Raw genomic sequence first — 25,785 nt, 5'->3', positions numbered from 1 at the left:
AAGGAGATCATTCTGTACTTTTGTACTTTACTTAAGTAAAAAAGTAGGTTATTTATACTTTACTGTAATTATAAATTTAGGAAATACTGTAGATATTAATAAGTAAATATTTTACATTTTCACACAATTATCTGAACTTTCTACTCCTTACATTTGAATAAAAACAGCCTCTTTACTCCTACTACATTTCACACTAGGGGTGTGACGAGACACTAATATCACGAGACGAGACACGATACTGGGTTCACGAGAACGAGACGAGACGAGATTTAAAAATAAACATTCAAACATCAAAAATGAAAAATGCCTTAAAAACTAGAGTTTTATTTGACAAAATCATATAACGCAAACTTAACAGACGGGTTTCTCTCTCACACTGATTTTATATAAAAAATAGAAATAAGAATAAGAATAAAAAATACAAATAAAACTTTTCTAGGTCTTATATAGTGCAAACAATAAGTGCAAACCACAACCAGTCACATTAAGACTATGGTTTGTGTTTTTTTCTCCTAAATCTCTTGTAATTTAACTATGCAGAACCATAACCAGTCATATTAAGACTATGCTTGAAGTGAAACAGAGACAGAACATGTTTTTAATACAGTACAGAGCTAAGGGATTAGTACAGCTGCCTATGAAACAGTCAGGTGTAGGATTTACTTACAGTATTTATATATGGTTTGTGTCTTGTTGGTCACTCTGTTACCGTTTATTGTTTCCACTGGAGCCAAAATGCAGCCAGACATACAACTTAAAAGTAGCAGAAGCATCTTCTATACAAATACCTGAATTTTCCTCTTCTGCTGAGAGCTGCTCTCACTGCTCAGCCACCACACTCGCTGCTATTGCTCCTGTGTTGCCAGATCCCGCTTAAAAAGTCCACACTAAACTGTTTTTTTTTTTCCCGCGAGACAGGTTTAAGCTTGACGAGAAATATCATCCGTTTTAATCTCGCGAGATCTCGTGCCACGAGATCTTGTCACACCCCTGTTTCCAGTGTTGTGCCAGTTCACAGCTTTTCTCAACTAGTTCAAGTACAGTTCATACATGCTCAAACTGAACAGTTCACGTTCAAAGTTCACAATTTTAATTCTGAACGAGTTCAAAGTTCAGTTCATTTGACTTTTTTCCTGAGATATTCAAGTAAATACTTTTTTTTGCACTACAAGCTAGAAATCACTATATGTTCTCTAAAACGGCTCATTGTAGACATTTGCTCATGACACTGTAGTTGTGGGTTTCTTACAAGGTGATGAAAATGTTCATAAGGAGAATTGGGGTCTGTCTCCGTGCATCACTTCCACTAGCCATTTTATTAAAATTGCAGCACTTTCTCTTACTCTCGTCGTTGGTCTCTCTCTCTCTCTGTATCTCTCTCTCTCTCTCTCTCTCTCTCTCTCTCTCGCCCACGCACCCTGCGCTCTCGTTGTCGGTCTCTCTCACTCGCTCTCTCTCTCTCACCCTCGCGCTCTGTGCTCTCGTCGTTGGTCTCTCTCTCTCTCTCTCTCCCTCGCGCTCCGCGCTCTCGTCGTCGGTCTCTCTCTCTCTCTCTCTCTCTCTCCCTCGCGCTCCGCACTCTCGTCGTTGGTCTCTCTCTCTCTCGCGCGCCCTCGCGCTCCACGCTCTCGTCGTCGGTCTCTCTCTCTCTCGCCCTCGCGCTCCGCACTATCGTCGTGGTCTCTCTCTCTCCCTCGCGCTCCGCACTCTTGTCGTTGGTCTCTCTCTCTCTCTCTCTCTCACCCTCGTGCTCCGCGCTCTCGTAGTCGGTGTCTCTCTCTCTCTCTCTCTCCCTCGCGCTCCGCACTCTCGTCATTGGTCTCTCTCTCTCTCTCTCTCTCGCGCGCCCTCGCGCTCCGCGCTCTCGTCGTCGGTCTCTCTCTCTCTCGCCCTCGCGCTCTGCACTCTCGTCGTTGGTCTCTCTCTCTCTCTCCCTCGCGCTCCGCACTCTCGTCGTTGGTCTCTCTCTCTCTCTCTCTCTCTCTCCCTCGCGCTCCGCACTCTCGTCGTTGGTCTCTCTCTCTCTCTCTCTCGCCCTCGCGCTCCGCACTCTCGTCGTTGGTCTCTCTCTCTCTCTCTCTCTCCCTCGCGCTCCGCACTCTCGTCGTTGGTCTCTCTCTCTCTCTCTCTCTCCCTCGCGCTCCGCACTCTCGTCGTTGGTCTCTCTCTCTCTCTCTCTCGCCCTCGCGCTCCGCGCTCTCTAGCCAACGTTCATTTACAGTGATGTCTGCCGTTCATGACACATAATGTCAACTTATTCACGTTCAAGTTCTTTATTAAAAATGTGTTGCGTTCAGTTCAACGCTCACGAAAAAATGAGTGTGTTCAATGAGCGCGTTCTTTTGAACTCGTTCACGCACAACACTGGCTGTGTCACACTGTAAAACTTGACAAGTTAACCAAGCTCAAACGATTTAAGGAAACCAATTGCCTTAAACCATTTAAGTTTAATAACTCAAACAATTCGAGCACAAACTAATTTTTTTAATGAGTGTGAATGAGTGACTTGTGCTAACCCTGTTCACAGTGTAATGGTTAGTTTCTTTAAGTATTTTGGACTCGTTTTTTAGGTAATTTGTTGTCTCAAATGAATTATGTTTTTAATACTGTGTGGAGTACAGTGAACAGTCTTGAGAGCACAGCCAATAAAGAGAGAGTTAGCAGCTCAGAAAATGATGAGTGCAGGTAGTTTCAAACATCATATAAATATGTTTGAGGCACTAAAGGTAAATAATATTGTTTGAGGAAGGAGATTTTTTACTTTTTTAGGTGTTTTTCTGAATGGGATTCTTGTAGATTTATCTTTACTGCATTGGGATCTCATTGATATTTTTAGAAAGAGTAAGTTCTGCTCTTTTTAACCATATATGGATTATGTTTATGTGTGAAGGGATTCCTGAGTAATTAAGCTGAGAACACAAGATGCGATTTTGGACGGAAAATCCGTCTGTAGGATTCTAAGGGTTAATACCTGACTGGTAGAATTTATACATAAAGTGCATCAGATTATAAGGAGCACTGTCGATTTTTGAGAAAACTAAAGGGATTTTAAGTGCTCCTTATAGTCTGAAAAATACAGAAGTATTATTAGTAGTGGTGGTATTATTATTGCATGACATTTCTGCTTTAAATATTGGTTTAGGGCAAAAGCTGCTGTATGTGATCTCAGGCTGTGCACCTGATGTTTGCTGTGGGTTGGTTGGATTGTTTATCTCTCCTGTTTACCTGTTTTCCCGCTGTAGGTGCTCTCTGATGGGTTTTGACCTGAACCGCCACTGGCAGGACCCTTCCCCATGGGCCCACCCCACTCTCCACGCTGTCAAGCAGCTCATCGTCCAGATGAATCAGGACCCTGTGAGTGACGGATCACGCAAACACACACATGCTTCCATTTAAACAAAAAAAAAAACTGTTTAATTAGCATTAGCAATTATAATGAACTGACAAATCTGTAACACATATATTGAGGCAGATATATAATTGATTACTATTAGACATTGATTGAGTCTTGCCACAAGAGGGCGTACAAAAGTGATTCCGCTACTGCGCCTTAAAAAGACTCACAGAGGCTACTTGTGGGTAGTGTACCTCTTGGTGAGAGATCTGTTAAGATTAGAGTTTGGTTTAGGGTTGGGTTTTCAAAAATTAGAATATTATATAAGAACAATTGATACTTTTAAAAAGTACAGTACTAGTTGTTTCTCTCTAGTATTGTAAACACTTGCATACAGGGGTTGGACAATGAAACTGAAACACCTGTCATCATTTTAGTGTGGGAGGATTCATGGCTAAATTGAAGCAGCCTGGTGGCCAATCTTCATTAATTGCACATTATTGCACCAGTAAGAGCAGAGTGTGAAGGTTCAATTATCAGGGTAAGAGCACAGTTTTGCTCAAAATATTGCAATGCACACAACATTATGGGTGACATACCAGAGTTCAAAAGAGGACAAATTGTTGGTGCACGTCTTGCTGGAGCATCTGTGACCAAGACAGCAAGTCTTTGTGATGCATCAAGAGCCACGGTATCCAGGGTAATGTCAGCGAGATACCACCAAGAAGGACCAACCACATCCAACAGGATTAACTGTGGACGCTGTAAGAGGAAGCTGTCTGAAAGGGATGTTTGCAAATATCCAAAAAACTAAAATCACGGCTGCCCAAATAACAGCAAAATTCAATGTGCACCTCAACTCTCCTGTTTCCACCAGAACTGTCCGTCACCACAATCAATTATTGTGGTCTAAAACCAGGTGTTTCAGTTTCATTATCCAATCCCTGTACATTGTCAATACAATATAAATCACACATATAAAGTGTGTCAATGAGTTGATCATTACCATTTACAATACAATACAATATGGCTAAAAAGTGGGAAAAAAGTGTTTTATGTGTTAATCTGGGTATGTAGGCCCCTTTAAGACATATGCAGTGTCTAAAAGAAACAGTAGGCGAGGATATGGTGCGCATTAGAAAAGCTTGGTTCAGCATTTAGGTCTGTGTTCCTGTGAAGCCCCTATGCTACGCTTTCATAACACTAACACTGGGGGACTTTGACTCAGCACTTTCTTCCCTGTGTGTGTGTGTGTGTGTGTGTGTGTATACGTGTGTGTGTGTGTGTGTGTATGCTGACGCCGTTCGAAAGCTCTCGCGCTCAGGTGCGTCTCCGATCGCGCTCTCTTCCTCACTCCCAGCGCTTGCAGGTTCTTTTGTTTGGGCGTCTTTTCCGGGTGGGGTGTTAATTATGGCGGGCGGGCGGAGTGAGGTGTGTGATGAGTGAAGGTCAGGGGCTGTCCTGGGAATGGCCTGCCCTTTGCTGCTCTTTCAAAACCCTGATAAGAGCAGGAGGATTGGCGAGGGGAGCGGTGGCACGCTCGGCGGCTTAACCTTTTCCCCCAGCACTGACACGCTGATCGATGGGATCCTTCATAGCGCCGTGATCTGCCCATGTCCCTCACGCTCCACAGAGACACACACACACACAAACCCATCACTCACAACTCTTACTCGCATGGACAAACTCTCTGGACGCTTAGAGACAGTCATATTTTTTTACGCTTCTTACTTTGCACCACGCGTTAAACAGTACATCCCCAAATCAGAAAAAGGTGGGTCAGTATAGAAAATTATAAGTAAAGATAAAAAATGCATATGTAATTGCTGAGACAGTGTGAATTATGTTTAAGTATTAGCAATAATTCGCTGATAAAAAAAAATCAATTTCAGAGAGAGGTTGTTTTCAGTCAGTGGCGCACCTGCGTTTTCTGTTGTCAAGATTGCAATATGCCACAAATTTTCCTGAACACACCTCACTTCTAGACCAGCACGTCCATCAGCACAGATATATTCAGAAGCGTAGTTGCTGTTTAAACGACGCAGCCAGGGAAAGGCATGAAAATAGACAAACACACTGTTTGTGGGGTGTAAGATAGCAATGAGCATCGCAAAGATCCTTGTGCAGGGTGTAAGATAGGGCCTAAAATCTTTTCCTAGGTTTCACGCCTCTTATGGGCTCTGTAGTTCAGAACACTAACTACAAACCGAGTCAAACCTCGGTCCGGAACTACAATTCCCAACATGCATCCGCCAGTGTCACATTTTGGGACTCTGACTGTCACATTCGTCATCCCCACAATTCTAAATTGTATATATATATGCCACTCGTTCTAGATTCTGATAGATTTTATCTGACTTTTGGGCATCAGGGTCTCTCGCAACTTCCTGGAGACTTTTTTTGTTTACAAAAAAAAACATCTTATCTATCTATATATGGTGAATGATAAGCTAGTGATGCGCTGATTCGTTTATTTCACACTACGCCCAAAAACACACCCATGATTAATCAAGAGAATTAGTACATGCCTACAACACATTTCGAGCTGCATAGGTGTACTTTTCCAGTTGTTACGATAGCAAAGACACACTGACACACCCTGAATCAAGCTGACAGCTTATTTAAAGATCACTAAAATAGGCCCCTATTGTCTTAAAGGCAGCATATATTGCTAATAAAGGTGTAATAATCAATTTTAAAAATGACCCTTCAGCAAATAGATCATCCCATCAGCATTCACATGCAGGATCTGTCAGCACTGTGCTGGTGATTGGCCTTGGTTCACTGGTGCACTTTCTGGCCCAGTTCTCCCACAGCCAGCACCACACTCATACACACTCATACACACTCACGCACACTCACACACACTAACACACTCATACACACTCATACACACTCACACACACTGGGGAGAGCCCTGCTGGCTTCGGGCCTTGTGTACCACGGTAAGCCTTGGGGTCTTCTAAGGTCTAACACTCACACACACACACTCACACACACACACACACACACATAAGCAAACACATCCTGCTGGCAGAGCCACTTACAGTATATTTAATCACATCAGACACAGCACTCAGCTTAACCTGCCAGTCTCACTGCCAGCCGTGTGGCATGTGACTGCAGCATTCTACTCACTACCCATGCTGTGTGTGCTGTCATATTGTATGCCACACACACACACACACATATATACACACACACAGACACACACACACACATTTACACACACACACAGACACAAGCTTGTCCAAAAAAACAGAGTAAAAGCTAGGTTGTGCTAGACTGACAACTGCAAGTCTAGAAAGGTAGCACTATAATTGTGTATTTTTTTTATTTATTTTTTTTTATATAATTTTATTTCTATTTTTTCCCATTTTCTCCCCAATTTACACGGCCAATTACCCAACCCATTCATTAGGACTCCCCCAATCACTAGTGATACCTCAACACACCAGGAGGGTGAAGACTAGCACATGCCTCCTCCGATACATGTGAAGTCAGCCACCGCTTCTTTTCGAGCTTCGAGCTTCATTGCCGCTTCATTGCCGAGCAGCCAGCGCGCTTGGAGGAAAGCACAGCGGCTCGGCTCTGGTACATCAGCTCACAGACGCCCTGTGCTGCAGACATCCCCATAGTGATGTGGGGAAAGAGCGCCATCTACCCGCCCGGAGGGAGCAGGGCCAATTTTGCTCCCTCTAACGCCGGCAGCTTGATGGCAAAGCTGCATGAGCTGGGGTTCGAACCGGTGACCTCCTGCTCAAATTGGCAGCGCTTTAGACCGCTGGACCACTCGGCGCCCAATAATTGTGTATTTTCTCGCACTAGTGGAATACCCATACTGTTTTCTCCCACAGTATTTAGAATAGGGTTCCTAAACTTTTCCTTTCACAACCTAAATACACTGACATGCCACATAATATACCACTGACACTCTAATACAGGAGTCTGCAATAGACGTGACGCGTGAAAAACTTTGTAAAGTGGTAAACCAATCAGTACTCTGCGAGGAGTGTGTAGAGTGCAGGTGTATATATAGTGGTGCGAACAGGTGTGATCAATATTCTGGTGATTGACTTCCTGGTGGTTCCGTGTGCAGTGACATCGTGTCACAGTGATCGTGTGAGGGAGTGATGTCCGTGTGTGGTGCATTCTGGGTATCGTAGTCCGGAGGCTGGAGATCGTAGGTAGAGCTGAGTGTAGGAGAGACAGGAGCACCTTTTGCATAATGCTTGATTGAATTCAAAATAGGCATCCCCAATTAGATTAAATTCAAACGAATAACTGGTAGGTGCAACTCTGCTCTTTAATAATCACTTATAAATATGGTAAATAAATATGTGAAGGTGAATTGAAGATGCAGTTAAAGGTAAAAGCAAAGTCAGTTTGATTTGTCTACTTTTGAAAAAAATAAAGAAAGAAAAGAAAAGCTCGGATGCATTCACTTTCATTTGACACACACACAGTTTTACTTTCCATCCATCTCCCCAAAAGTAAAGTCACCTAAATGGTTTTCAAACAAAAACAGTACGCCATATTACACCCGAATGTGAGCACTGGTCAGGGGAGAAAATGGCTAAAAGTCAGTCATGCAAGTAAACATAATCTGTCCCTGTGTAGCGCAGGACTTTCTGCTTTCTATTTTTTTTTCTTTCTTTTTTTATATAAAAAAAAGAGAAGGAATAAAGAAACAAATGGGCCTATCTCCCTGGCAAAGCGCCGCTTTTCCACCCCATTTATCAAGGAGAGCGGGGGATTCTTTTTGATTGGCTGATTACTGGGAACATTCATCATGGCAAACATCTCCCCACCGATCTGACAACGCCATTTTGGATAATTTGTTAAAGATGACAAAAGGGACGGCATTACCATGGTTCATTTCTGACCTTTTTTAATATTAGAAAATTAATTTTCCATCTGAAACAAATGTATTAGATCCTGTCAGGATGGCCAGATGGATATTGCACCTCAGAAGCATGGCCTTCTCGTGGACTTTCATTTTTCCTCCTTTTTTTTTTCTTTCTTCGTTCCCTTTTTCCCAACCTCGCTCTGTGTCGTCTGTATAGTCTTTTTGTACATACGGCATTTCGGGTGGCAGTGAGAATGAACGAAACGAATGAAATGAAAGGTGCACTCTGTGGGGTGTGTGTGTGAGTGTGTGTGTGTGTGCATGTAGGTGTATGTGTTGAGATGTCCTCTGGTGTCAGGCATCCATTACTTACCCATCTGTGAGATTTACGAGCAATTTGTGCCCATCATCGCATCTCTTCCTCTGCTCCGGCTCGGGAGCTGCTCACCTCCAGTTTGTGTCAGCAGTATCTGGCCCTTCTCTGGGAAGTGCTCCCACAATGACGGAAGGAAGGCATCACTCTTTTGCTTTTTCTATCTCTCTTTCTATCTATATATCTATATATCTGTCTATCTCTGTGCTGTCTAGGAATGGCACTGTATATATACAGTAGTAGAATAAGTAGTGAGGACAGTGGCACTGGTGGACTTAAGGCAGGCAAGGTGCAGGGGGGGCAATTGCCCCCTCTTGTGCCCACAGTGTTGCAAAAATGATGAAAAAGTACCCTTTAGAGTGGCAAAAACCAAACGAAGTGCCATATTTACTGCCCTTCACATAGGGAGAAGTGTCTAAGTGCCCTGCATGGTGCTCTTTCTTGGAATAGATTATGAAAAAGTGATGATGTGTAGTAATAAGCTGCCTTATATGGTTCCCCTTCCAATAAAAATTGTATACGGTTATTGTGTGCAGGTGGAACTCTGTACCGTTTTAGGTTTATCCCTGTCCTTTAAACAGCCACCACTGGACCACCAATGGCTAGTTGGCAGCAGATTTGAACCCAGTGTATGGAGGTTTCTTCTGTTCCTGTTGAGAAGATAGAGGTTATGGGTCATGGTTGGGTCTTCTAGCATGGCTGTAATCCAGTATACAACACTGTACTCAGTACACTGTAGTCAGAACATTCCCTACATTTGGTTCCATACATTTGGTTCCCTATATTTGGTTGGATTTAGCAGTAAAACAGAATAATTTACAGAAAATTATCTTCATATTCAACAAAAGCCTCATCTAGACATTACATTAGAAGAATGGTGTACTTTTTATAGATTCCAGCCTTCTATTAATTTGCTGTAAATGGTCTAAAATCCAAACCATCCATAAAAAAAGATTTGGACACTTTCAAGGAACCTGAACCATGGTTCAGTTGAGCTTTAGGTTGGACCAAATTTCGGTCTCTTGTTAAAGATCATAGCCCACAGCTCCTTTTAAACCTGTTTTTTTTAAATATAGATATTGACCAAAAAAAGTAATAGAATAGTAATTATTAGCATGTTTCATGACTTCCGTCATGTCCCAATAGTGCTGGGTGATTTTCACGATTCATTTGGTTTCTTTGAATTACAGTTTTAATGCGATTTTTACAACTTTACGTACAGAGATTTTATCTTTTTAATCTAAAATATCCGGAAATGCTCCTCATTTCTGAAGTATTTTTCCGTCTTACCTTGGTTACCAGCACCTCCCACAGAGCATATTTTCTAAACGTTCCACCGAGGACTGAGCTCATATCGAAAAAAGGTCCTGCACTGTGAAACTAGAACACCTGGTTTTAGAGCACAATAATTGATTGTGGTGACGGACAGTTCTGGTGGAAACAGGAGAGTTGAGGTGCACATTGAATTCTGCCGTGATTTGATCAGTTGGTTTTATGTTTTTTGGATACAATCCGGGTTAGCACCTGAACATCCCTTTCAGACAGCTTCCTCTTACAGCGTCCACAGTTAATCCTGTTGGATGTGGTTGGTCCTTCTTGGTGGTTTGCTGACGTTACCTTGGATACCGTGGCTCTTGATACATCACAAAGACTTGCTGTCTTGTTCAGAGATGCGCCAGCAAGACGTGTACCAACAATTTGTCCTCTTGTCCTCTTTTAAACACTAAAGTTCTAGCAAGAAGCCATACAACACTCGTGTTTTTGTGTGTTTGAGTTTGTTTGTAAGTGTGTGTGTAGGTTTTTGTACGCACAGAGGCTAAGCCGACAGTGTTAAAGTGATAGAATTGATGACACACAGGTGTTGAGCAGAGAGGAGGAAGAAGAACGTCAGCGTTCAGTCAGGCAGGTCATCCTCCTCCCTCGCCTTCCCCCCGTTCCTCCGCAGCCTAATGGATTAAGCTATTTAGCCCTTTTTAACACAGAGGTGACTCGTAATCAAGCTGAACGGGCACTTTGACAGCCCCGTGCCACCATGTTGCGCGGTTTAGTGCATCATAAGCAGCTGCATCTGTCGCCTGCTGCTGACTCTCTGAGAGCCTGAGAGCGCTGAAAACAAACAAACCAGCATGTTCCAGCACTCCCATTGGCCTAAAAGTATCAAAATCTAGACAAATAAATTAATAAGCACCCAAACACCTCTTAAGATCCTTCCTAGTTTATGTTTCTCATCTGTGGATTCTCTTTTTTGGCTCAGATTACAGGATATTTATTGGGCTTATGTCCGAGAAGGTGTGTTTAAATGTTTGACTGCTACTGTATATCGTCTATCACTGGTGTATTTCACTCTTTTTCAAATAGATAGATAGATAGATAGATAGATAGATAGATAGATAGATAGATAGATAGATAGATAGATAGATAGATAGATAGATAGATAGATAGATAGATAGATAGATAGATACTTTATTTATTCCGAAGGAAATTTAGGAAATGGTGCGCACCAAAGCTATGTTTTGCCCTCTTTTGTACAGTCTGCTAAGCTAAATTAAACAAGTTGGCCTATTAACAATTTAACTTCAGTGGAGAGTATCTATTGAGAAATACAATGTAGTCCAAGACTAGGCTATTTCTGTGTTCAGCTGACCCAATGCATGTATGTGGTCTTGTGAGTGAGAGTGAAGATTCACATTGGCCAATGTACTCATGCCAAGGCAATATGAAATATGGGAGTTGGAGCGAGGCCTGATATTTAACATTCCTTGATCTAAAATGTCACGGTTATTGGAAAAACGCCATAAAAGGTGTATTAAACATGTCACTGCCGGAAAAAAAAAACAAACAGATAGTTTCAAAAATATTTGGACAGTGACACAATCTTCATAATTTGAGCTCTGCATACTATCAAAATTAATTTGAAATAAAACAAATTAAATGGAAAAGAAGTTTTTTAGATAAATAGTTATAATTCCTAAATGCTTCTTATGATTTTTTTTCCTTTGTTCAACTCCTTTAATTAAACTTGCATTTATTTCATTTTAGATCCAGTGTGGTTGCATGCAGAGCCCAAAATATGAAGATTGTGTCACTGTCCACATAATTCTGGGCCTAACTGTTTCGTCTTTTTCGCACCATAAGCTGCACCGCATTATAAAGCACACTAAACATCTATTTTCTGGTCTATTTTCATACAAGAGACAAGAGATGAATTGTATTATAAGGTGACACTAGTAAGGAACAGGGGTGTTGCTATGTTTCCCCTTTAAATTCAGCTAATAATAAAGCTAAGCTAAGTAAAGTCCTGAAAGTAAGTCCTGAAAACTGTTTTTTTGGGTGAGTAAAGCGCTTCGGTTTATTTACAGTAAGCTTAGATTTCCAGATTTCCACTAAGGCTAGGTGCAGCAGCATTAGCATGAAACTCCTGTATAACGCTGGACTTCAGCGGAATGACTTTACTGCTCCTTACAATCTAATGAGTAAAGCACTGACAATTTTTGGGAAAATTAAAGGATTTTCATTGTGCCTTATAATGCGACAAATATGGTACGTAAAAAACACAACTGGCACACCATCAGTGTGGATTAGCTGAGCATGCTACAGTAATAAACTAATGGATAAAGGTAATAAATGACAACCAAAAATGACATGAAAAATCAAATCACAAGCTGTTTGTCACAGGAGACTTTTAAAATGCCAGCCGTTAACAGCAATTAATTTTAGCATCCACTTGTGTAATCACATTACCCTGGGTGCATGCTAATGCCTGGTGTGAAGAGGGCCTTTTCTTTGCTAGTACTCCTTATATTGGTGCAACTTTTCTACATTAGCATTAAAGCATTATTTCTCTCGCATTATCAAAGCACTCCACCCTCTTCCCCACTCAGTCCATTGAGGTTAGACTTTTAACTTTTAGCAGCAGCAGAATTTGTAGCATCCTCTCGTTATAGGTATTGCTGATGCTAAGAGCTCTGTGGGTAAAAGCATCAGCTCCTAATCCTGCTTAAATCAGCACCATTTTTTTTCCAGTTAAAGATAAGGCAAGCGTTTATGGGCCTTTAAGGCCCAGCATAATTACCATGCTTTAGATAAGTACTCGTCTGTCTGAGTTCGTTTGACCTTCCATTTCCTTTTCCACAAGTGCAGACGCACCAGTTCAGAGTTTAGCGCAGATCTTCTGCTAACACTTTGTTTGAAGGGTACCTGTAGTACCCAAGAAAAGTTTAAACATATGTTCTCATTAATATTTGTACTTTATTTGTATTATTTACTACTTTGTAGATTAATATTAAAGACTTTAAACTATGAAACAATGAGGAAAGACATATGCAGTTAGTAAGAAGACCAAAAAAAAGAGTTTGGCCTTCAAAAAAACAACCCCAACCCAGGTTTTAATTGGGATGAGTTGGAGCACAGATTAAAGGAAAAGCAGTTATCAAAAAATCAGCACCTCTAGAACTCTTCTTGGTAAGACTTTAGTTGGATGGTCCATTTGATGGCCTCTTTGATGCTCAACTGACATTCAACTAACATTCAACTACATCTCTATTAAATGCAAATGAACTAAAAGGTGAAAGTAAATGATTCTCTATTGAATATAACCCTACATTCAACTCTAACCCAAACACTTATCTTAATATTAAGGATTGGTTTTAGGGTTAGATTTTAAGATTATGTTAAGGTTAGGGTTAGGGTTATATTTTATGGTTGATTAAGGGTTAAGGTTAGGGTTAGGTGTAGAGTTAGATTTTAGGGTTTGATTAAGGGTTAAGGTTAGGGTTAGGTGTAGGGTTAGATTTTATGGTTGATTAGGGGTTAAGGTTAGGGTTAGGTGTAGGGTTAGATTTTAGGGTTGATTAAGGGTTAAGGTTAGGTGTAGGGTTAGATTTTAGATTTTAGGTTTGATTAAGGGTTAAGGTTAGGGTTAGGTGTAGGGTTAGATTTTATGGTTGATTAAGGGTTAAAGTTACGGTTAGGTGTAGGGTTAGATTTTATGGTTGATTAAGGGTTAAGGTTAGGGTTAGGTGTAGGGTTAGATTTTATTGTTGATTAAGGGTTAAAGTTACGGTTAGGTGTAGGGTTAGATTTTATGGTTGATTAAGGGTTAAAGTTACGGTTAGGTGTAGGGTTAGATTTTAGGGTTGATTAAGGGTTAAGGTTAGGGTTAGGTGTAGGGTTTGATTTTATGGTTGGTTAAGGGTTAAGGTTAGGGTTAGGTGTAGGGTTTAATTTTATGGTTGATTAAGGGTAAAGGTTAGGGTTAGGTGTAGGGTTTGATTTTAGGGTTGATTTAGGGTTAAGGTTAGGGTTAGGTGTAGGGTTTGATTTTATGGTTGATTAAGGGTTAAGGTTAGGGTTAGGTGTATGGTTATATGTTAGGGTTGATTAAGGGTTAAGGTTAGGGTTAGGTGTAGGGTTTGATTTTATGGTTGATTAAGGGTTAAGGTTAGGGTTAGGTGTAGGGTTAGATTTTATGGTTGATTAAGGGTTAAGGTTAGGGTTAGGTGTAGGGTTTGATTTTATGGTTGATTAAGGGTTTAGGTTAGGGTTAGGTGTAGGGTTAGATTTTATGGTTGGTTAAGGGTTAAGGTTAGGGTTAGGTGTAGGGTTAGATTTTATGGTTGGTTAAAGGTTAAGGTTAGGGTTAGGTGTAGGGTTAGATTTTATGGTTGATTAAGGGTTAAGGATAGGGTTAGGTGTAGGGTTTGATTTTATGGTTGATTAAGGATTAAGGTTAGGGTTAGGTGTAGGGTTAGATTTTATGGTTGGTTAAGGGTTAAGGTTAGGGTTAGGTGTAGGGTTTGATTTTAGGGTTGATTAAGGGTTAAGGTTAGGGTTAGGTGTAGGGTTTGATTTTATGGTTGATTAAGGGTTAAGGTTAGGGTTAGGTGTAGGGTTAGATTTTAGGGTTGATTAAGGGTTAAGGTTAGGGTTAGGTGTAGGGTTAGATTTTATGGTTGGTTAAGGGTTAAGGTTAGGGTTAGGTGTAGGGTTTGATTTTAGGGTTGATTAAGGGTTAAGGTTAGGGTTAGGTGTATGGTTATATGTTAGGGTTGATTAAGGGTTAAGGTTAGGGTTAGGTGTAGGGTTTGATTTTAGGGTTGATTAAGGGTTAAGGTTAGGGTTAGGTGTAGGGTTATGTTCTATTTTGAATCATTTACATTCAACGTATGCTTAAGTTAAATTTAATGGACATTTAATTCAGTGTTAGTTGAATGTCAGCTGAGCATCAACAAGGCCATAAAATGGACCATCCAAGTAAAGTGTTTTTAAACAGCTGGAGAACCATTTCAGGTTCTACCTCATGAAACCACTGACTGAGAGCATTTTCATACCTGTATTTGTAAAAGTTTCTATGGTCTGGATCAGTTGATAAGTTTGTTTATTTGGAGCATTTCTCCCTCTGTTTGGTTTGTTTTCACACAGGCATAAAAAACTAAACGCACAAAAATGTGCACCAATAAATCACCTAAGCACGTTGTCTCCTCTGATAATGTGCCACTGCACTTTCAAACAGTGTTTTCAATGGGGCGTAATGCAGCTGTGAGCAGTGAATGCTGCACAGACTGCGTGTGTAAACAGCATGGAGCAGCAGAGACAGCATTTGTTCATTGCTGTGGTAATTAGCGTTCTCTGGCTAATATATCAGATTAAGCTATGCCTCATCAGCAGTTTAGCTTAAATAAAAGGCAGTACACATTTGAGTACCACACGAAGGGTACAAACAAACCAGAGTCTGCTTTAACCGGACCAAATTGTGCTGGTGTGAAAACTACACAAATATGGTAAGAGAAAGGGGGGATGGCACGCCCCTTTTTGCAATTATATGATGCCATATAAGGAACTGTTGGAAAAGATATTTATTATATACACCTCTGGAAAAAAGCAAAGAGATTCAGTTTCTGAATCAGTTTCTCTGATTTTGCTCTTTATAGGTTTATGTTTGAGTAAAATGAACATTGTTGTTTTATTCTATAAACTACAGACATAATTTATCCCAAATTTCAAATTAAAATATTGCAATTTAAAGCATTTATGTGCAGGAAATGAGAAATGGCTGAAATAACAAAAAAAAATGCAAAGCTTTCAGACCTCAAAAAATGCAAAGTTCAAAACAAGTTCTTATTCATAAAGTTTTAAGAGTTCCGGAATCAATATTTGGTGGAATAACCCTGGTTTTTAATCACAGTTTTAAACATACATCTTGGCATCATGTTCTCCTCCTCCACCAGTCTTACACACTGCTTTTGGATAAGTTTATGCTTTACACTCCTGGTGCAAAAATTCAAGCAGTTCAGTTTGGTGGTTTGATGGCTTGTGATCCTCCATCTTCCTCTTGATTATATTCCAGACTTGGTAAAATAAAAAAAGAAAGAAACTCATAATTTTTAGGTTTTAGGTTTAACGTTTTTTTTTTTAGTCATCTGACTAAAACACATAAAATCACTTTTAGAGTATAGATAATACCCTTTAAATAAAGTGTTAACGAACTTCCTCCACTCGCTCATCCTAAACCAGTAGTCCTGAAGCTGTGTTTGCGTATTCAGCGCATCGTCGCTCAAATCATCTCCTGTTTTCATATTCCTAATTCCCTAATTGCCTTTAATTGGTTAATTACAAATTCAAATGAACAAATCTAGAGGTCAGAGACACACGTTAATTGAACAATCAATCAGTGTTAGAATGGCGTGGTATTGTCCGGCGGTGTGATTGACGGCGCATTAGGCGCTGTGTGATTGGCAGGCTTTTTGTTGACTTTGAGGGCCGGGCAGATTGTTGACTGTATTTCTCTGCAGTTTGTTGCCCTTGACATTTTGAGAGGAGGGCGGGGGGGCGGTTCCATAGAGTTCTGCTGGGTTTTTTATCTCAGGAAGTTTGGAAAGAGAGTGATGGGCGGCTCAGACTGTAAAGGAGCACTGGTAGATGTCTTTAAGGGCTGAACTGGGACCAGTACTGGAGTTTATGTGGGATATAGTAGCCTATTATAAAAATATTGTTGTGTTTTTCCAGTAATGAAACAGTATAGTGCTTTGCAGTTACTGTGACTTAATAAGGATTTCATTACTTGCTGTTGTTCAAAGCGCACAGTATTAAATTGCATTAAAACAGTTATTAGCATTAAAAACAAATTTAGTTTATTAATTTTTATTCTGCCTATATATATCTATATATATATATATATATATATATATATATATATGTATATATATATATATATATATATATATAGATATATATAGATATACCACCTTATACATATTACTACATTTATTGTTTACAAATCCCTGTAGATACGTTTACCTTAATCATATCCATTAACATGCATTACCCTATATGTATCCCTGTATAGAGATGAACTTATATGCATATATATTACATATTATATTAATTTATTATTTATAACTGCATACATACTGCTGTAGACACATTACCTTATACAGATTCCAATATAGCATTACATTATACATATATACAGACATTACCTTATAAAGATCCATATAGATACATTACCTTACACACATTTCTATATTGCATTGCATTATATGTACAGCTCTGGAAAAAATGAAGAGAGCACTTCAGTTTCTGAATCAGTTTCTCTGATTTTGCTATTTATAGATTTATGTTTGTATAAAATGATCATTGTTGTTTTATTCTACTAACAATGGACAACATTTCTCCTGAATTACAAATAAAAATATTGTCATTTAGAGCATTTATTTACAGAAAATGAGAAATAGCTGAAATAACAAAAAAGATGCAGAACTCATACTCATAAGTTCAAAAATCAATATTTGGTGGAATTAACCCTGGTTTTTAATCACAGTTTTGTTCATGCATCTTGGCATCATGTTCTCCTCCACCAGTCTTACACACTGCTTTTGGATAACTTTATGCTGCTTTACTTCTGGTGCAAAAATTCAAGTAGTTCAGTTTGGTTTGATGGCTTGTGATCATCCATCTTCCTCTTGATTATATTCCAGAGGATTTCAATTTAGTAAAATCAAAGAATCTGATAATTTTTAGGTGCTCTCTTTTTTTTTTTACCAGAGCTGTAGATACAATCCCTTATACAGATTATTATATATCTTTACATTATACGTAATGTGTGTGTGTGTGTGTGTGTTTGTGTGTGTGTGTGTATATATAAGAGAAATCTCAGCCTCTGGCCCAGTCTTAGCTGTGTAATACAGGGCGAATGACGATTAGAATGCCTTTCGCCTCTATTGGTCCCTGGAAACCCCTTCAAGGAGCTGATGAAGCTGCCCTAATGGTGGCTGGATTTGCCTCTCTCTCCCTCTCTCTCTCTCTCTCTCTCTCTCTATCCTCCTCTTTTTTCTCCCTGTGTGTTGTTTCCCTCTCTTCCTTGCGGGCTCCATCCATCAGGCTGGCATGCGGGCTGCAGCTCCACTCCCAGCCACAATATTTCACTGCCTGCCATCACAGGCCTGACAGCCCTGCGCTCGCCAGGAAATTGCTTTGGCTGTGAGCAGAATTTCAAGCACCGAGCTCCGCCCGGGCTCCTCTCTCTCTCTCTCTCTATCTCTCTCTCTCTCTCTCTCTCTCTATCTCTCTCTCTCTCTCTCTGTATTCTCTCTCCTCTCTCTCTGTATTCTCTCTCTCTCTCTCTGTATTCTCTCTCCTCTCTCTCTGTATTCTCTCTCTCTCTCTCTCTCTGTATTCTCTCTCCTCTCTCTCTCTCTCTCTCTCACTCTCTCTCTTTCTCTTTCTCTCTCTCTCCTCTTACACTCTTTCTTCTCTCTCTCTCTCCTCTCTCTCTCTCCTCTTACACTATTTCCTCTCTCTCTCTCTCTCTCTCTCCTCTCTCTCTCTCTATACTATCTTGTTCTCTCTATATCCCTCCCTTTACTCTTTACTCCCTTTTCTCTCTCTCTTATCTCTCACTCACTCATTCACTCACTCTCTCTATCTCTACCTCTCTCTACTTCTCTCTCCCCACATCTTCTCTATCTTACTCTCCCTATGATCTCTCCCTCTCTTTCTCACTTACTCTATTTCTATCTCTTTCTCTCTTTCACACACATTCTCTCTCTCTCTCTCTCTCTCTCTCTCTCTCATTGTGTCTCTCTCTTTCTGTCTCTCTCTGCCTCTCTCTCTCTCTCTCTCTGTTATACCCCTCTTTTATTCTCTCTCTCTTTCTCTTACGCTCCTTATCCTCTTATTTTTCCTACACTTTCTTTCCCTTTCTTCCTCCCCCTCCTCTCTCTTTCTTCTCTCTCTCTCTCTCTCTCTCACTTATTCTCTACACTCTCTCACTTTTCACCTTTTTTCACCTCTCTTTCTCACTTTTGTCACCTCCATCGCCCCCATTCTCCAGCTCTCTCTCCCATTCTCTTTCCTCTCTCCTGCACCCTTCTCTTCTTTTCCTGCTTTTCTTCGTCCCTCTTTCTCTCTCTGTATTTATCTCTTTATTTAATAGAGTTTTCTCTATTCTCTCTCCTCTTTCTCTCTACTTTTTTTCTCTCCCTCACCTTCACCATCTCTCTCTCACTCTCTATTCTCTTTTTCTGTCTCTCTATTTTCTTTTCTTCTTTCTCTGTCTTTCTCTTACTCACTTCTCTATTTTCTATCTCTTTGTCTCTCTCTTACATTATTTAACTCTCTCACTTTTCCTACAATTTCTCTCTCTCTCTCTCCTCCCCTTCTCTGTCTTTCTCTTCTGTTCTCTCTCTCATGCTTATTCTCTATCCTCTCTCGCTTTTCACCTTTTTTCACCTCCCTTTCTCACTTTTGTCACTTCTCTCTCTCCCATTCTCTCTCCTGCACTTTTTATCTTTCTCTTTTCTATCTCTTCCTCAATTATTTGTTTTGTATCACACCTTTACAGGTTTGTCTTTATGTTCTCTTTCTTCCTTTCATTATCCTCCTTCTTTCCTTTTCTATTTCTCTCAATATATCGCTTTCCTTTTGTCTCTCTTTTTTACCTCTTTGTCTTCTCTCTCTCTCTCTCTCTCTCTCTCTCTCTCTCTCTCTCTCTCATGCTCCACATGGCGACCCCCGGTGTAGGATGGAGGTGAGCTTTAGAATGTGTAATGAGACGAGGGCAGGCTGGCACAGCTCTCTACTGTACAGAGTACAGAGCGCGAGAGAGCTGAGGGCGAGAGAGGCTGAGAAAGAGGTACAAAACTGTAGAGAGAGAGAGAGAGAGAGAAAGAGAGGTAGAGGAAGAGAGAGAGAGCGAGGGGTCAGAGGTGATGAGGGAGTCGGGCCTCTGGTTGGCGGCGCTATCAGGTCCACACAGGATATGAAATTGGGAAAATAGAGAAAAAGAGAAAGAGGTCCTAAAATAAACGCTGGTTTTCTGTCCGCCTCTGACGAGACACACGTAGCGGGATGTTCTCTGTGAAGCTTTGTGACACAGGAGTGGTGACTCACACACACACACACACACACACACTCTCACACACATTTACACTTACTTACTTACTTACACACACACACACACACACATTTACAGACAGAGACTGAAGCTCACTGAAGCTCATCAAACGCTAGCCCTCCAAACAGAGACGCCTCAGCCCACTCAACGGTTTCGAGCGTCCGCCTTACACACACCTCACACTGCGTCCCTCTCATCCTCTCTCCCGGCGCTGGCTTAATGATGTGGCCGACATGCTGGAGCCCGTGAGTCGCGGGCGCTCGCCGGCACCTCAGCGGGCACTGTAGAGCCGGGAGGGTGCGTGGGCGGCGGGCGCGGCGGCAGCAGCCGAGGAGCTTCTGAAGGGCTTTCCTCTCTTTCCTTCTTCTTCTTTCAGCAGCAGCAGCAGCATGCCGTTATCAGAGCTGTGCTCTTTTTTTTTTTCTTTCTTTTAGATAAAAAAGCGCTTTCTGTGATACACACACACTTACACACATATATATATATACACACAAAGATACAGCGCTTTTCTTTTCCTCCATTCACAGAACAGACTGGAGAAACATACACACTTTCCCTTTCTCTACTCCCTTCCCTTTTTTTCCTCTCTTTCTCTTTCTCTTTCTCAGACTGAGTGAGTGTGGGTGTCTGTAAATATTCTCTCTCAAGTGACAGCCAACTACTTCCTCACTTTACTCTACAGACTATTGTATTTCTGCTCTGGGATTTTTTTATTTTATTTTACATTTTACATCAGCTCCTCTCCCCCACACACACACACCCCCCCCGCTCTGTTGCGACTCGCTGACAGTTATTATTGTACCCGCGCTGCACACCAAATTAATCATGGGTTTTATGGCGGAAGCCGAAAGCCGTTGGCCCTGAGTCCAGATACGGGGGCATTAGGCTCGCTCGCTGACTAAGGAACATAAATGAATCTCTCTCAACCATGCTGCCATTATTAAAGGCAGCTTATGAAATGGCCGGCGGGAGAATGGCTGTCGCTCCTTTATAACACGGTGAGCGATCGTCCCGCTCGCGCTGTTTTGACTGCTTAGCGTCAGCAGCACGGTGGCACAGTGGCTAACCCCCCTCTGTTCCTGTGGTGTAAAACATGCTGTGAAGCACTGAAATAGTGTCTTCCTGATTGGATGACCACTTAACCCTTGTGTGGTGTTCATTTTATTTTTCATCAAATGATTCTAAAAAAATATTTTTTCTAACTCAAACTCATTGTCATTGGCTCATTTTTTTGTGAAAAACATATATCAAAACACATTTTCGATAAACACACACTGTACACCCCCCACCTCCCTCCCCTAACCATTTATATTACATACAGTATGTTTGGCCAAGGGCTAATAAACATTGCTTCATTTGTAAATTTGAAACTAAACAAATTCCTCTTGAGTTTAATTCATTTTCTTTTACATTTTATTAAAACAACTAATAAAAAAAAAGAGTCTCACTTTTTGAAAGAAATGTAACATAAGAAAGGTAAAGGGTAAATATTAACCATGTAAGCTGTTTATATTGCTTGCTATTTAGGTGAAGCGAGCATGTGTAAAGCATTTTAATGTAAAATTGCTTAATTTTGCTGAATTAAATACAAGTAACAAAGTAAACGAGTAACAAAAATATGAACACCACACAAGGGTTAAAAAGTATTCATCTGATGAAACAATGAATATTGGATTGTCCACCTCCATGTTTTTCCCCTCCTTTGTTTGTTTTCAAAGCCATGTATTTGTAGCTCCACCCCCTCATCAGTGATCCCAGGTGTTTTTCATTTTTCCATTTCCCTTGTGTGTATTTAAGGCCTCAGTGTTTTTTTTACGTCAGTCATGTTGATGTTTGTTTGTTTTCTGGTTTGTTTATTTATTCAGTGTTTATCGTAGTAATTGTGTCAGGATTCGCAGGATTTCCAGACATCATTCTTGTAGTCTTATTTACTGACGTTTAGGCCTGTGGATCGTTGTTCACATTGTTCATGTTTTAATCTTTCAGAGATCTGTTTTCTAATACATTTTTTTTCTTAAATAATAGGTTTATGCTTATTCAGTGTTGTAATGTTAATTAACATAATTCTGAACAGATTTCATTCGTTCAAACAGCCCAAATATATTTTAAAAAAGCTCAATTTTAATGCTCTACTTACTGAAAAAAAATAAAATAATAATGTTTAATTCAGGCTCGGGCTCAAAATGACAGTTTATGGCTCGGGCCTAGTGAGGTTGGGCTTGAGCGGAACATGCACGGGCTCAGGCCGGGTCAGGCTGTATATTTTGGGCCCAATCTAAGCTCTAGTCCAGGAGAGGGAGAGAGAAAGGTGCTCCCCTCGTGTGCTTTATGAAGTGCATGCAAAACAGAGAGGCTTCTGATTGGCCTGTTCTCTGCAAAGAGTCTGTAAGTCAATCAACCAGTTTTTTGTGTTGGTGGGCAGTGTTTTTTCCCCTCCTGGATGGGATGCGTTCAGGAGCATCGTGGCTCCCATCAAAACTCATTTCACCTCTGAATCTAGTCCAGGTCCAGGGGTACGTCCTTGAAATTATTTTTTGCAACTTGGGATGTCTAAAGCAGGAACAGTAACCAGAAGGCAGCAAGAGTACTGTATCACTTCACTATTCATTTACAATGTAGGAAAATAAAGAGACTAATAAAAATATTGAATGAGAAGGTGTCCAAACTTTTTGAGTAGTACTGTAATTTTCACTGTATTCTTTTTTCTTCTCTCTGTCTCTCTGTGTAGAAGGTGAGTCTGGAGTTCTACATAGACGTTCATGCTCACTCCACCATGATGAACGGCTTCATGTACGGAAACGTTTTTGAGGAAGAGGAGCGAGTGCAGAGACAAGCCGTCTTCCCTCGTCTGCTCTGCCAGAACGCACCTGACTTCTCTCTGGTGAGTCTGCATCTCTCTCTCTCTCTCCTTCCCTCCCTCCCTCCATCTCTCTCTCTCTCTCTCTCCCCTCTTTCCCATTTCTCCACAGAACATCACTATGTACCACATTGTGTCTTTTCTATCATAACGACAGGAAAAGTACACCATGCGCAGCTTGAAACACACAAAATAAGTACTAATTCTCTTAATTAATAATGAATGTGTTTTAGGCGTGAGATAACGTGAAATAAACCAATCAGTGAGCCAGTTGCCATTCCCTTTAAGAGCCAGGTGAGCTCTGACTTTGGCACGTTCGTATCTTAACAGCGCGTCTCAGCAGAGGATACTGATCTGTGAAGATACACCAGCAGCTCATTTAAGGGAACAGTAATGTTACTTTTCTTTATTCTGTTTATTGATCAGTTAAAAATCAGTTTTGTGTGTGTTTAATGAGTGGGGTTGTAAACAGAGCGCTGGGAGCACTTTTAGGAATGAACTCTGTGTTGAGTGTTGTCAGGGTTTTAATGAATAAGTGGAGCTTCTGTGTTTTCCACCACCAAAATATATAGAAACATGCCAGAAATTTGCCTAAACACACCACACGTCCAGACCACCACACCCATCAGTGTAGATTTATTACTAAACTCTTGATGCTATTTTAACAGTGCACGCAAAAGGTGTGAAAATAGACTGTTGACGGGGTGTAAGATAGCAGTGAGGGTGCACAGGGTGTATGATAGGGCCCTAAGACTAAGTGTGTTCTGATTTGACACTCAATTCTGGTCAAAAACATTGGATTGAATAAAAACAGAATAAAAGTATAATATGATATAATCCTTTAGCCTACACATCTCTTAATGCTTAACCCCAGAACAAGCCTGCATGAGAATATTCTGGGCTTTATAGGGATATAATATTACCAAATGTTATTTCAACAAAGTGAATTCACGCTAATTTTGTGGGTAAATGGCGAATCTGATGATTGATTTCATGTACCATGATTTTTTTTTTGTTGTTGCTTTTTTCATACTTACATTTTTCATATATCAGCAAATATAATCTGAGCAAGTATAAAAACACCTTTTTAATGATGATTTAATTCATTTTGGAAAAAATATATTCAAACCAACCTGGCCTTATGTGAAAATGTAATTGCCCCCCATTAATCAAAAATGCTGAGTTTAATTTTACTACTAGCCCAAAAAGGCCATATTACTGCCAGACCAGTAGAATCAAGAAATCACTTAAAGAGAACCTGTCTGACAACATGAAGCAAATAATAGATCTTAAAAAGCAGCACATTATACCCCAATCTGAAGAGAGTTTGTGACCTTAAGCTCAGGCACACTTGGGTTCTGCAGCAGGACAATGACCTGAAGCACACCAGCAAGTCCACATCTGATTGGCTCACAAAAAATAACAAAATGAAGGTTTTAGTGCGGTCTAGTCAAAGTCCGATTTTTAATAGATCATGTAAATGAGATAGTTATAGAAATAAATAAATGTGTTTCATACTTTATAGTCATTACTGCACATTTTAACTGTAAATTATGTGACATTTTTTTAAATTTCACGTTTTTAAGACCCACGCCCGATTGTAATCCCAGATTAGTCGTTCTCTTGTGAAAATGACTGATAACTAAAGATATAATTTTCAAAAGAAAATCTCGCAGTGACACCGTGATATTTAGTTACCTGCTCTGTCCACATGGAGAAATAGCTTTTATTCTCTCTACTCAGCTGTTTCTCTCTTTCCACACGCTTCTCATTAACATTATTGACATTTTTATAAAATTCAATACGCTCCATAAATTAGCAAATTTTCAGTTTCTGAAGCGGTTGGGCTCAGCGTGTGCTATTTTTCCTCTAACCTTTTCAAATGTGCGCGACGAGACAATAAGCAGACTCAGTAGTGCTGATGAGTTGTCTATAAGGGAGCGGAGACGTCTTTAGCCATTTCTCCACGGAAGATCTTTCAGACATATTAGGAACAGAATACTGATGAGGAGGCTCTCCTGTGTGTGTGTGTGTGTGTGTGTGTGTGTGTGTGTGTGTGTGTGTGTGTGTGTGTGAGAATACAGTGGGCTTGTTTGGTCCAGACCAGTCCAAACTTGAGTTTACACCTTTCAGTAAAAAAATAAGGGAAACCAACAACAACATCTCTGGGCCATGACCACCACATGTAAATATAAATATATAACTATAAATTATACTAGCGCATTTCAAAAAAAAAATTTTAATGATTTTATTTCAGTAATTAAGTTAAAAATATGAAACTCCATATATTATATAGATGTATTAAACAAACAGAGTGATCTATTTTAACTGTTTATTTCTTTTATTATTCATGATTATGAATTAAACGCAATGATAACCCAAAAATCAAGAATATTATATAAGAACAGTTGGTGCTTTTGGCAGTGTGGGCAGTGTGCCAAGTCCTGCTGGAAAATGAAATCCAAAATCTTCATAAAAGTTGAAGAATGAAGTGCGGGAAATCCAAATGTAACTTATAAATGTAACAAAATGTAACCAAATGTGTAATATAAAATGAATGTTACTACACTTTAATGTTACATAACTCTGAATGTATTATTTAAATTACTTTAAATTAAATTTAAACATTACAGTTGCATTGAAAAAAATGTTTGCTTGTTGCTCGATTATAACATATATATTAAATATGAAATTCACAAACTCCATCAATCAAGGATCAGACTGTTCAAGTGAATAAAAAAATAACATCAAACACAAGTTATAACATTAACTTTGATCAGCACTTTTGACATACTGAAAAGAGGCTTAATTAGTATAAAATAAAAAGCTAAGAACGTGTTTCACACAAAAAAATACTGCAACAGCCTTGCATTAAACTAATGCTTTGATTGCAATAAACATTAGTCTTCAAAATTACGGCAGCTGCCGTATAGAGGCGGTAAGCCGTAACTTCGCCGGTAACACAATCGACATGCATTCT

At 40.1% G+C, this 25,785-nt stretch overlaps 1 protein-coding gene across 1 annotated transcript in view; it reads left to right on the top strand.

Moving 5' to 3' along the window:
* Positions 1-25,785, top strand: part of agbl4 (AGBL carboxypeptidase 4) — a 678,742-nt gene that overhangs the window by 619,870 nt on the left and 33,087 nt on the right. Inside the window, exons 9-10 of the mRNA XM_049486062.1 lie at positions 3,243-3,354; positions 22,677-22,829. Of these exons, the coding sequence (XP_049342019.1) occupies positions 3,243-3,354; positions 22,677-22,829 (265 nt within the window). The remainder of the gene's footprint in view (positions 1-3,242; positions 3,355-22,676; positions 22,830-25,785) is intronic.

Source organism: Astyanax mexicanus, chromosome 12, assembly GCF_023375975.1.
Source record: "Astyanax mexicanus isolate ESR-SI-001 chromosome 12, AstMex3_surface, whole genome shotgun sequence".
Lineage (NCBI taxonomy): Eukaryota > Metazoa > Chordata > Actinopteri > Characiformes > Acestrorhamphidae > Astyanax > Astyanax mexicanus.
This window is presented reverse-complemented; position numbering and strand designations above follow the sequence as displayed.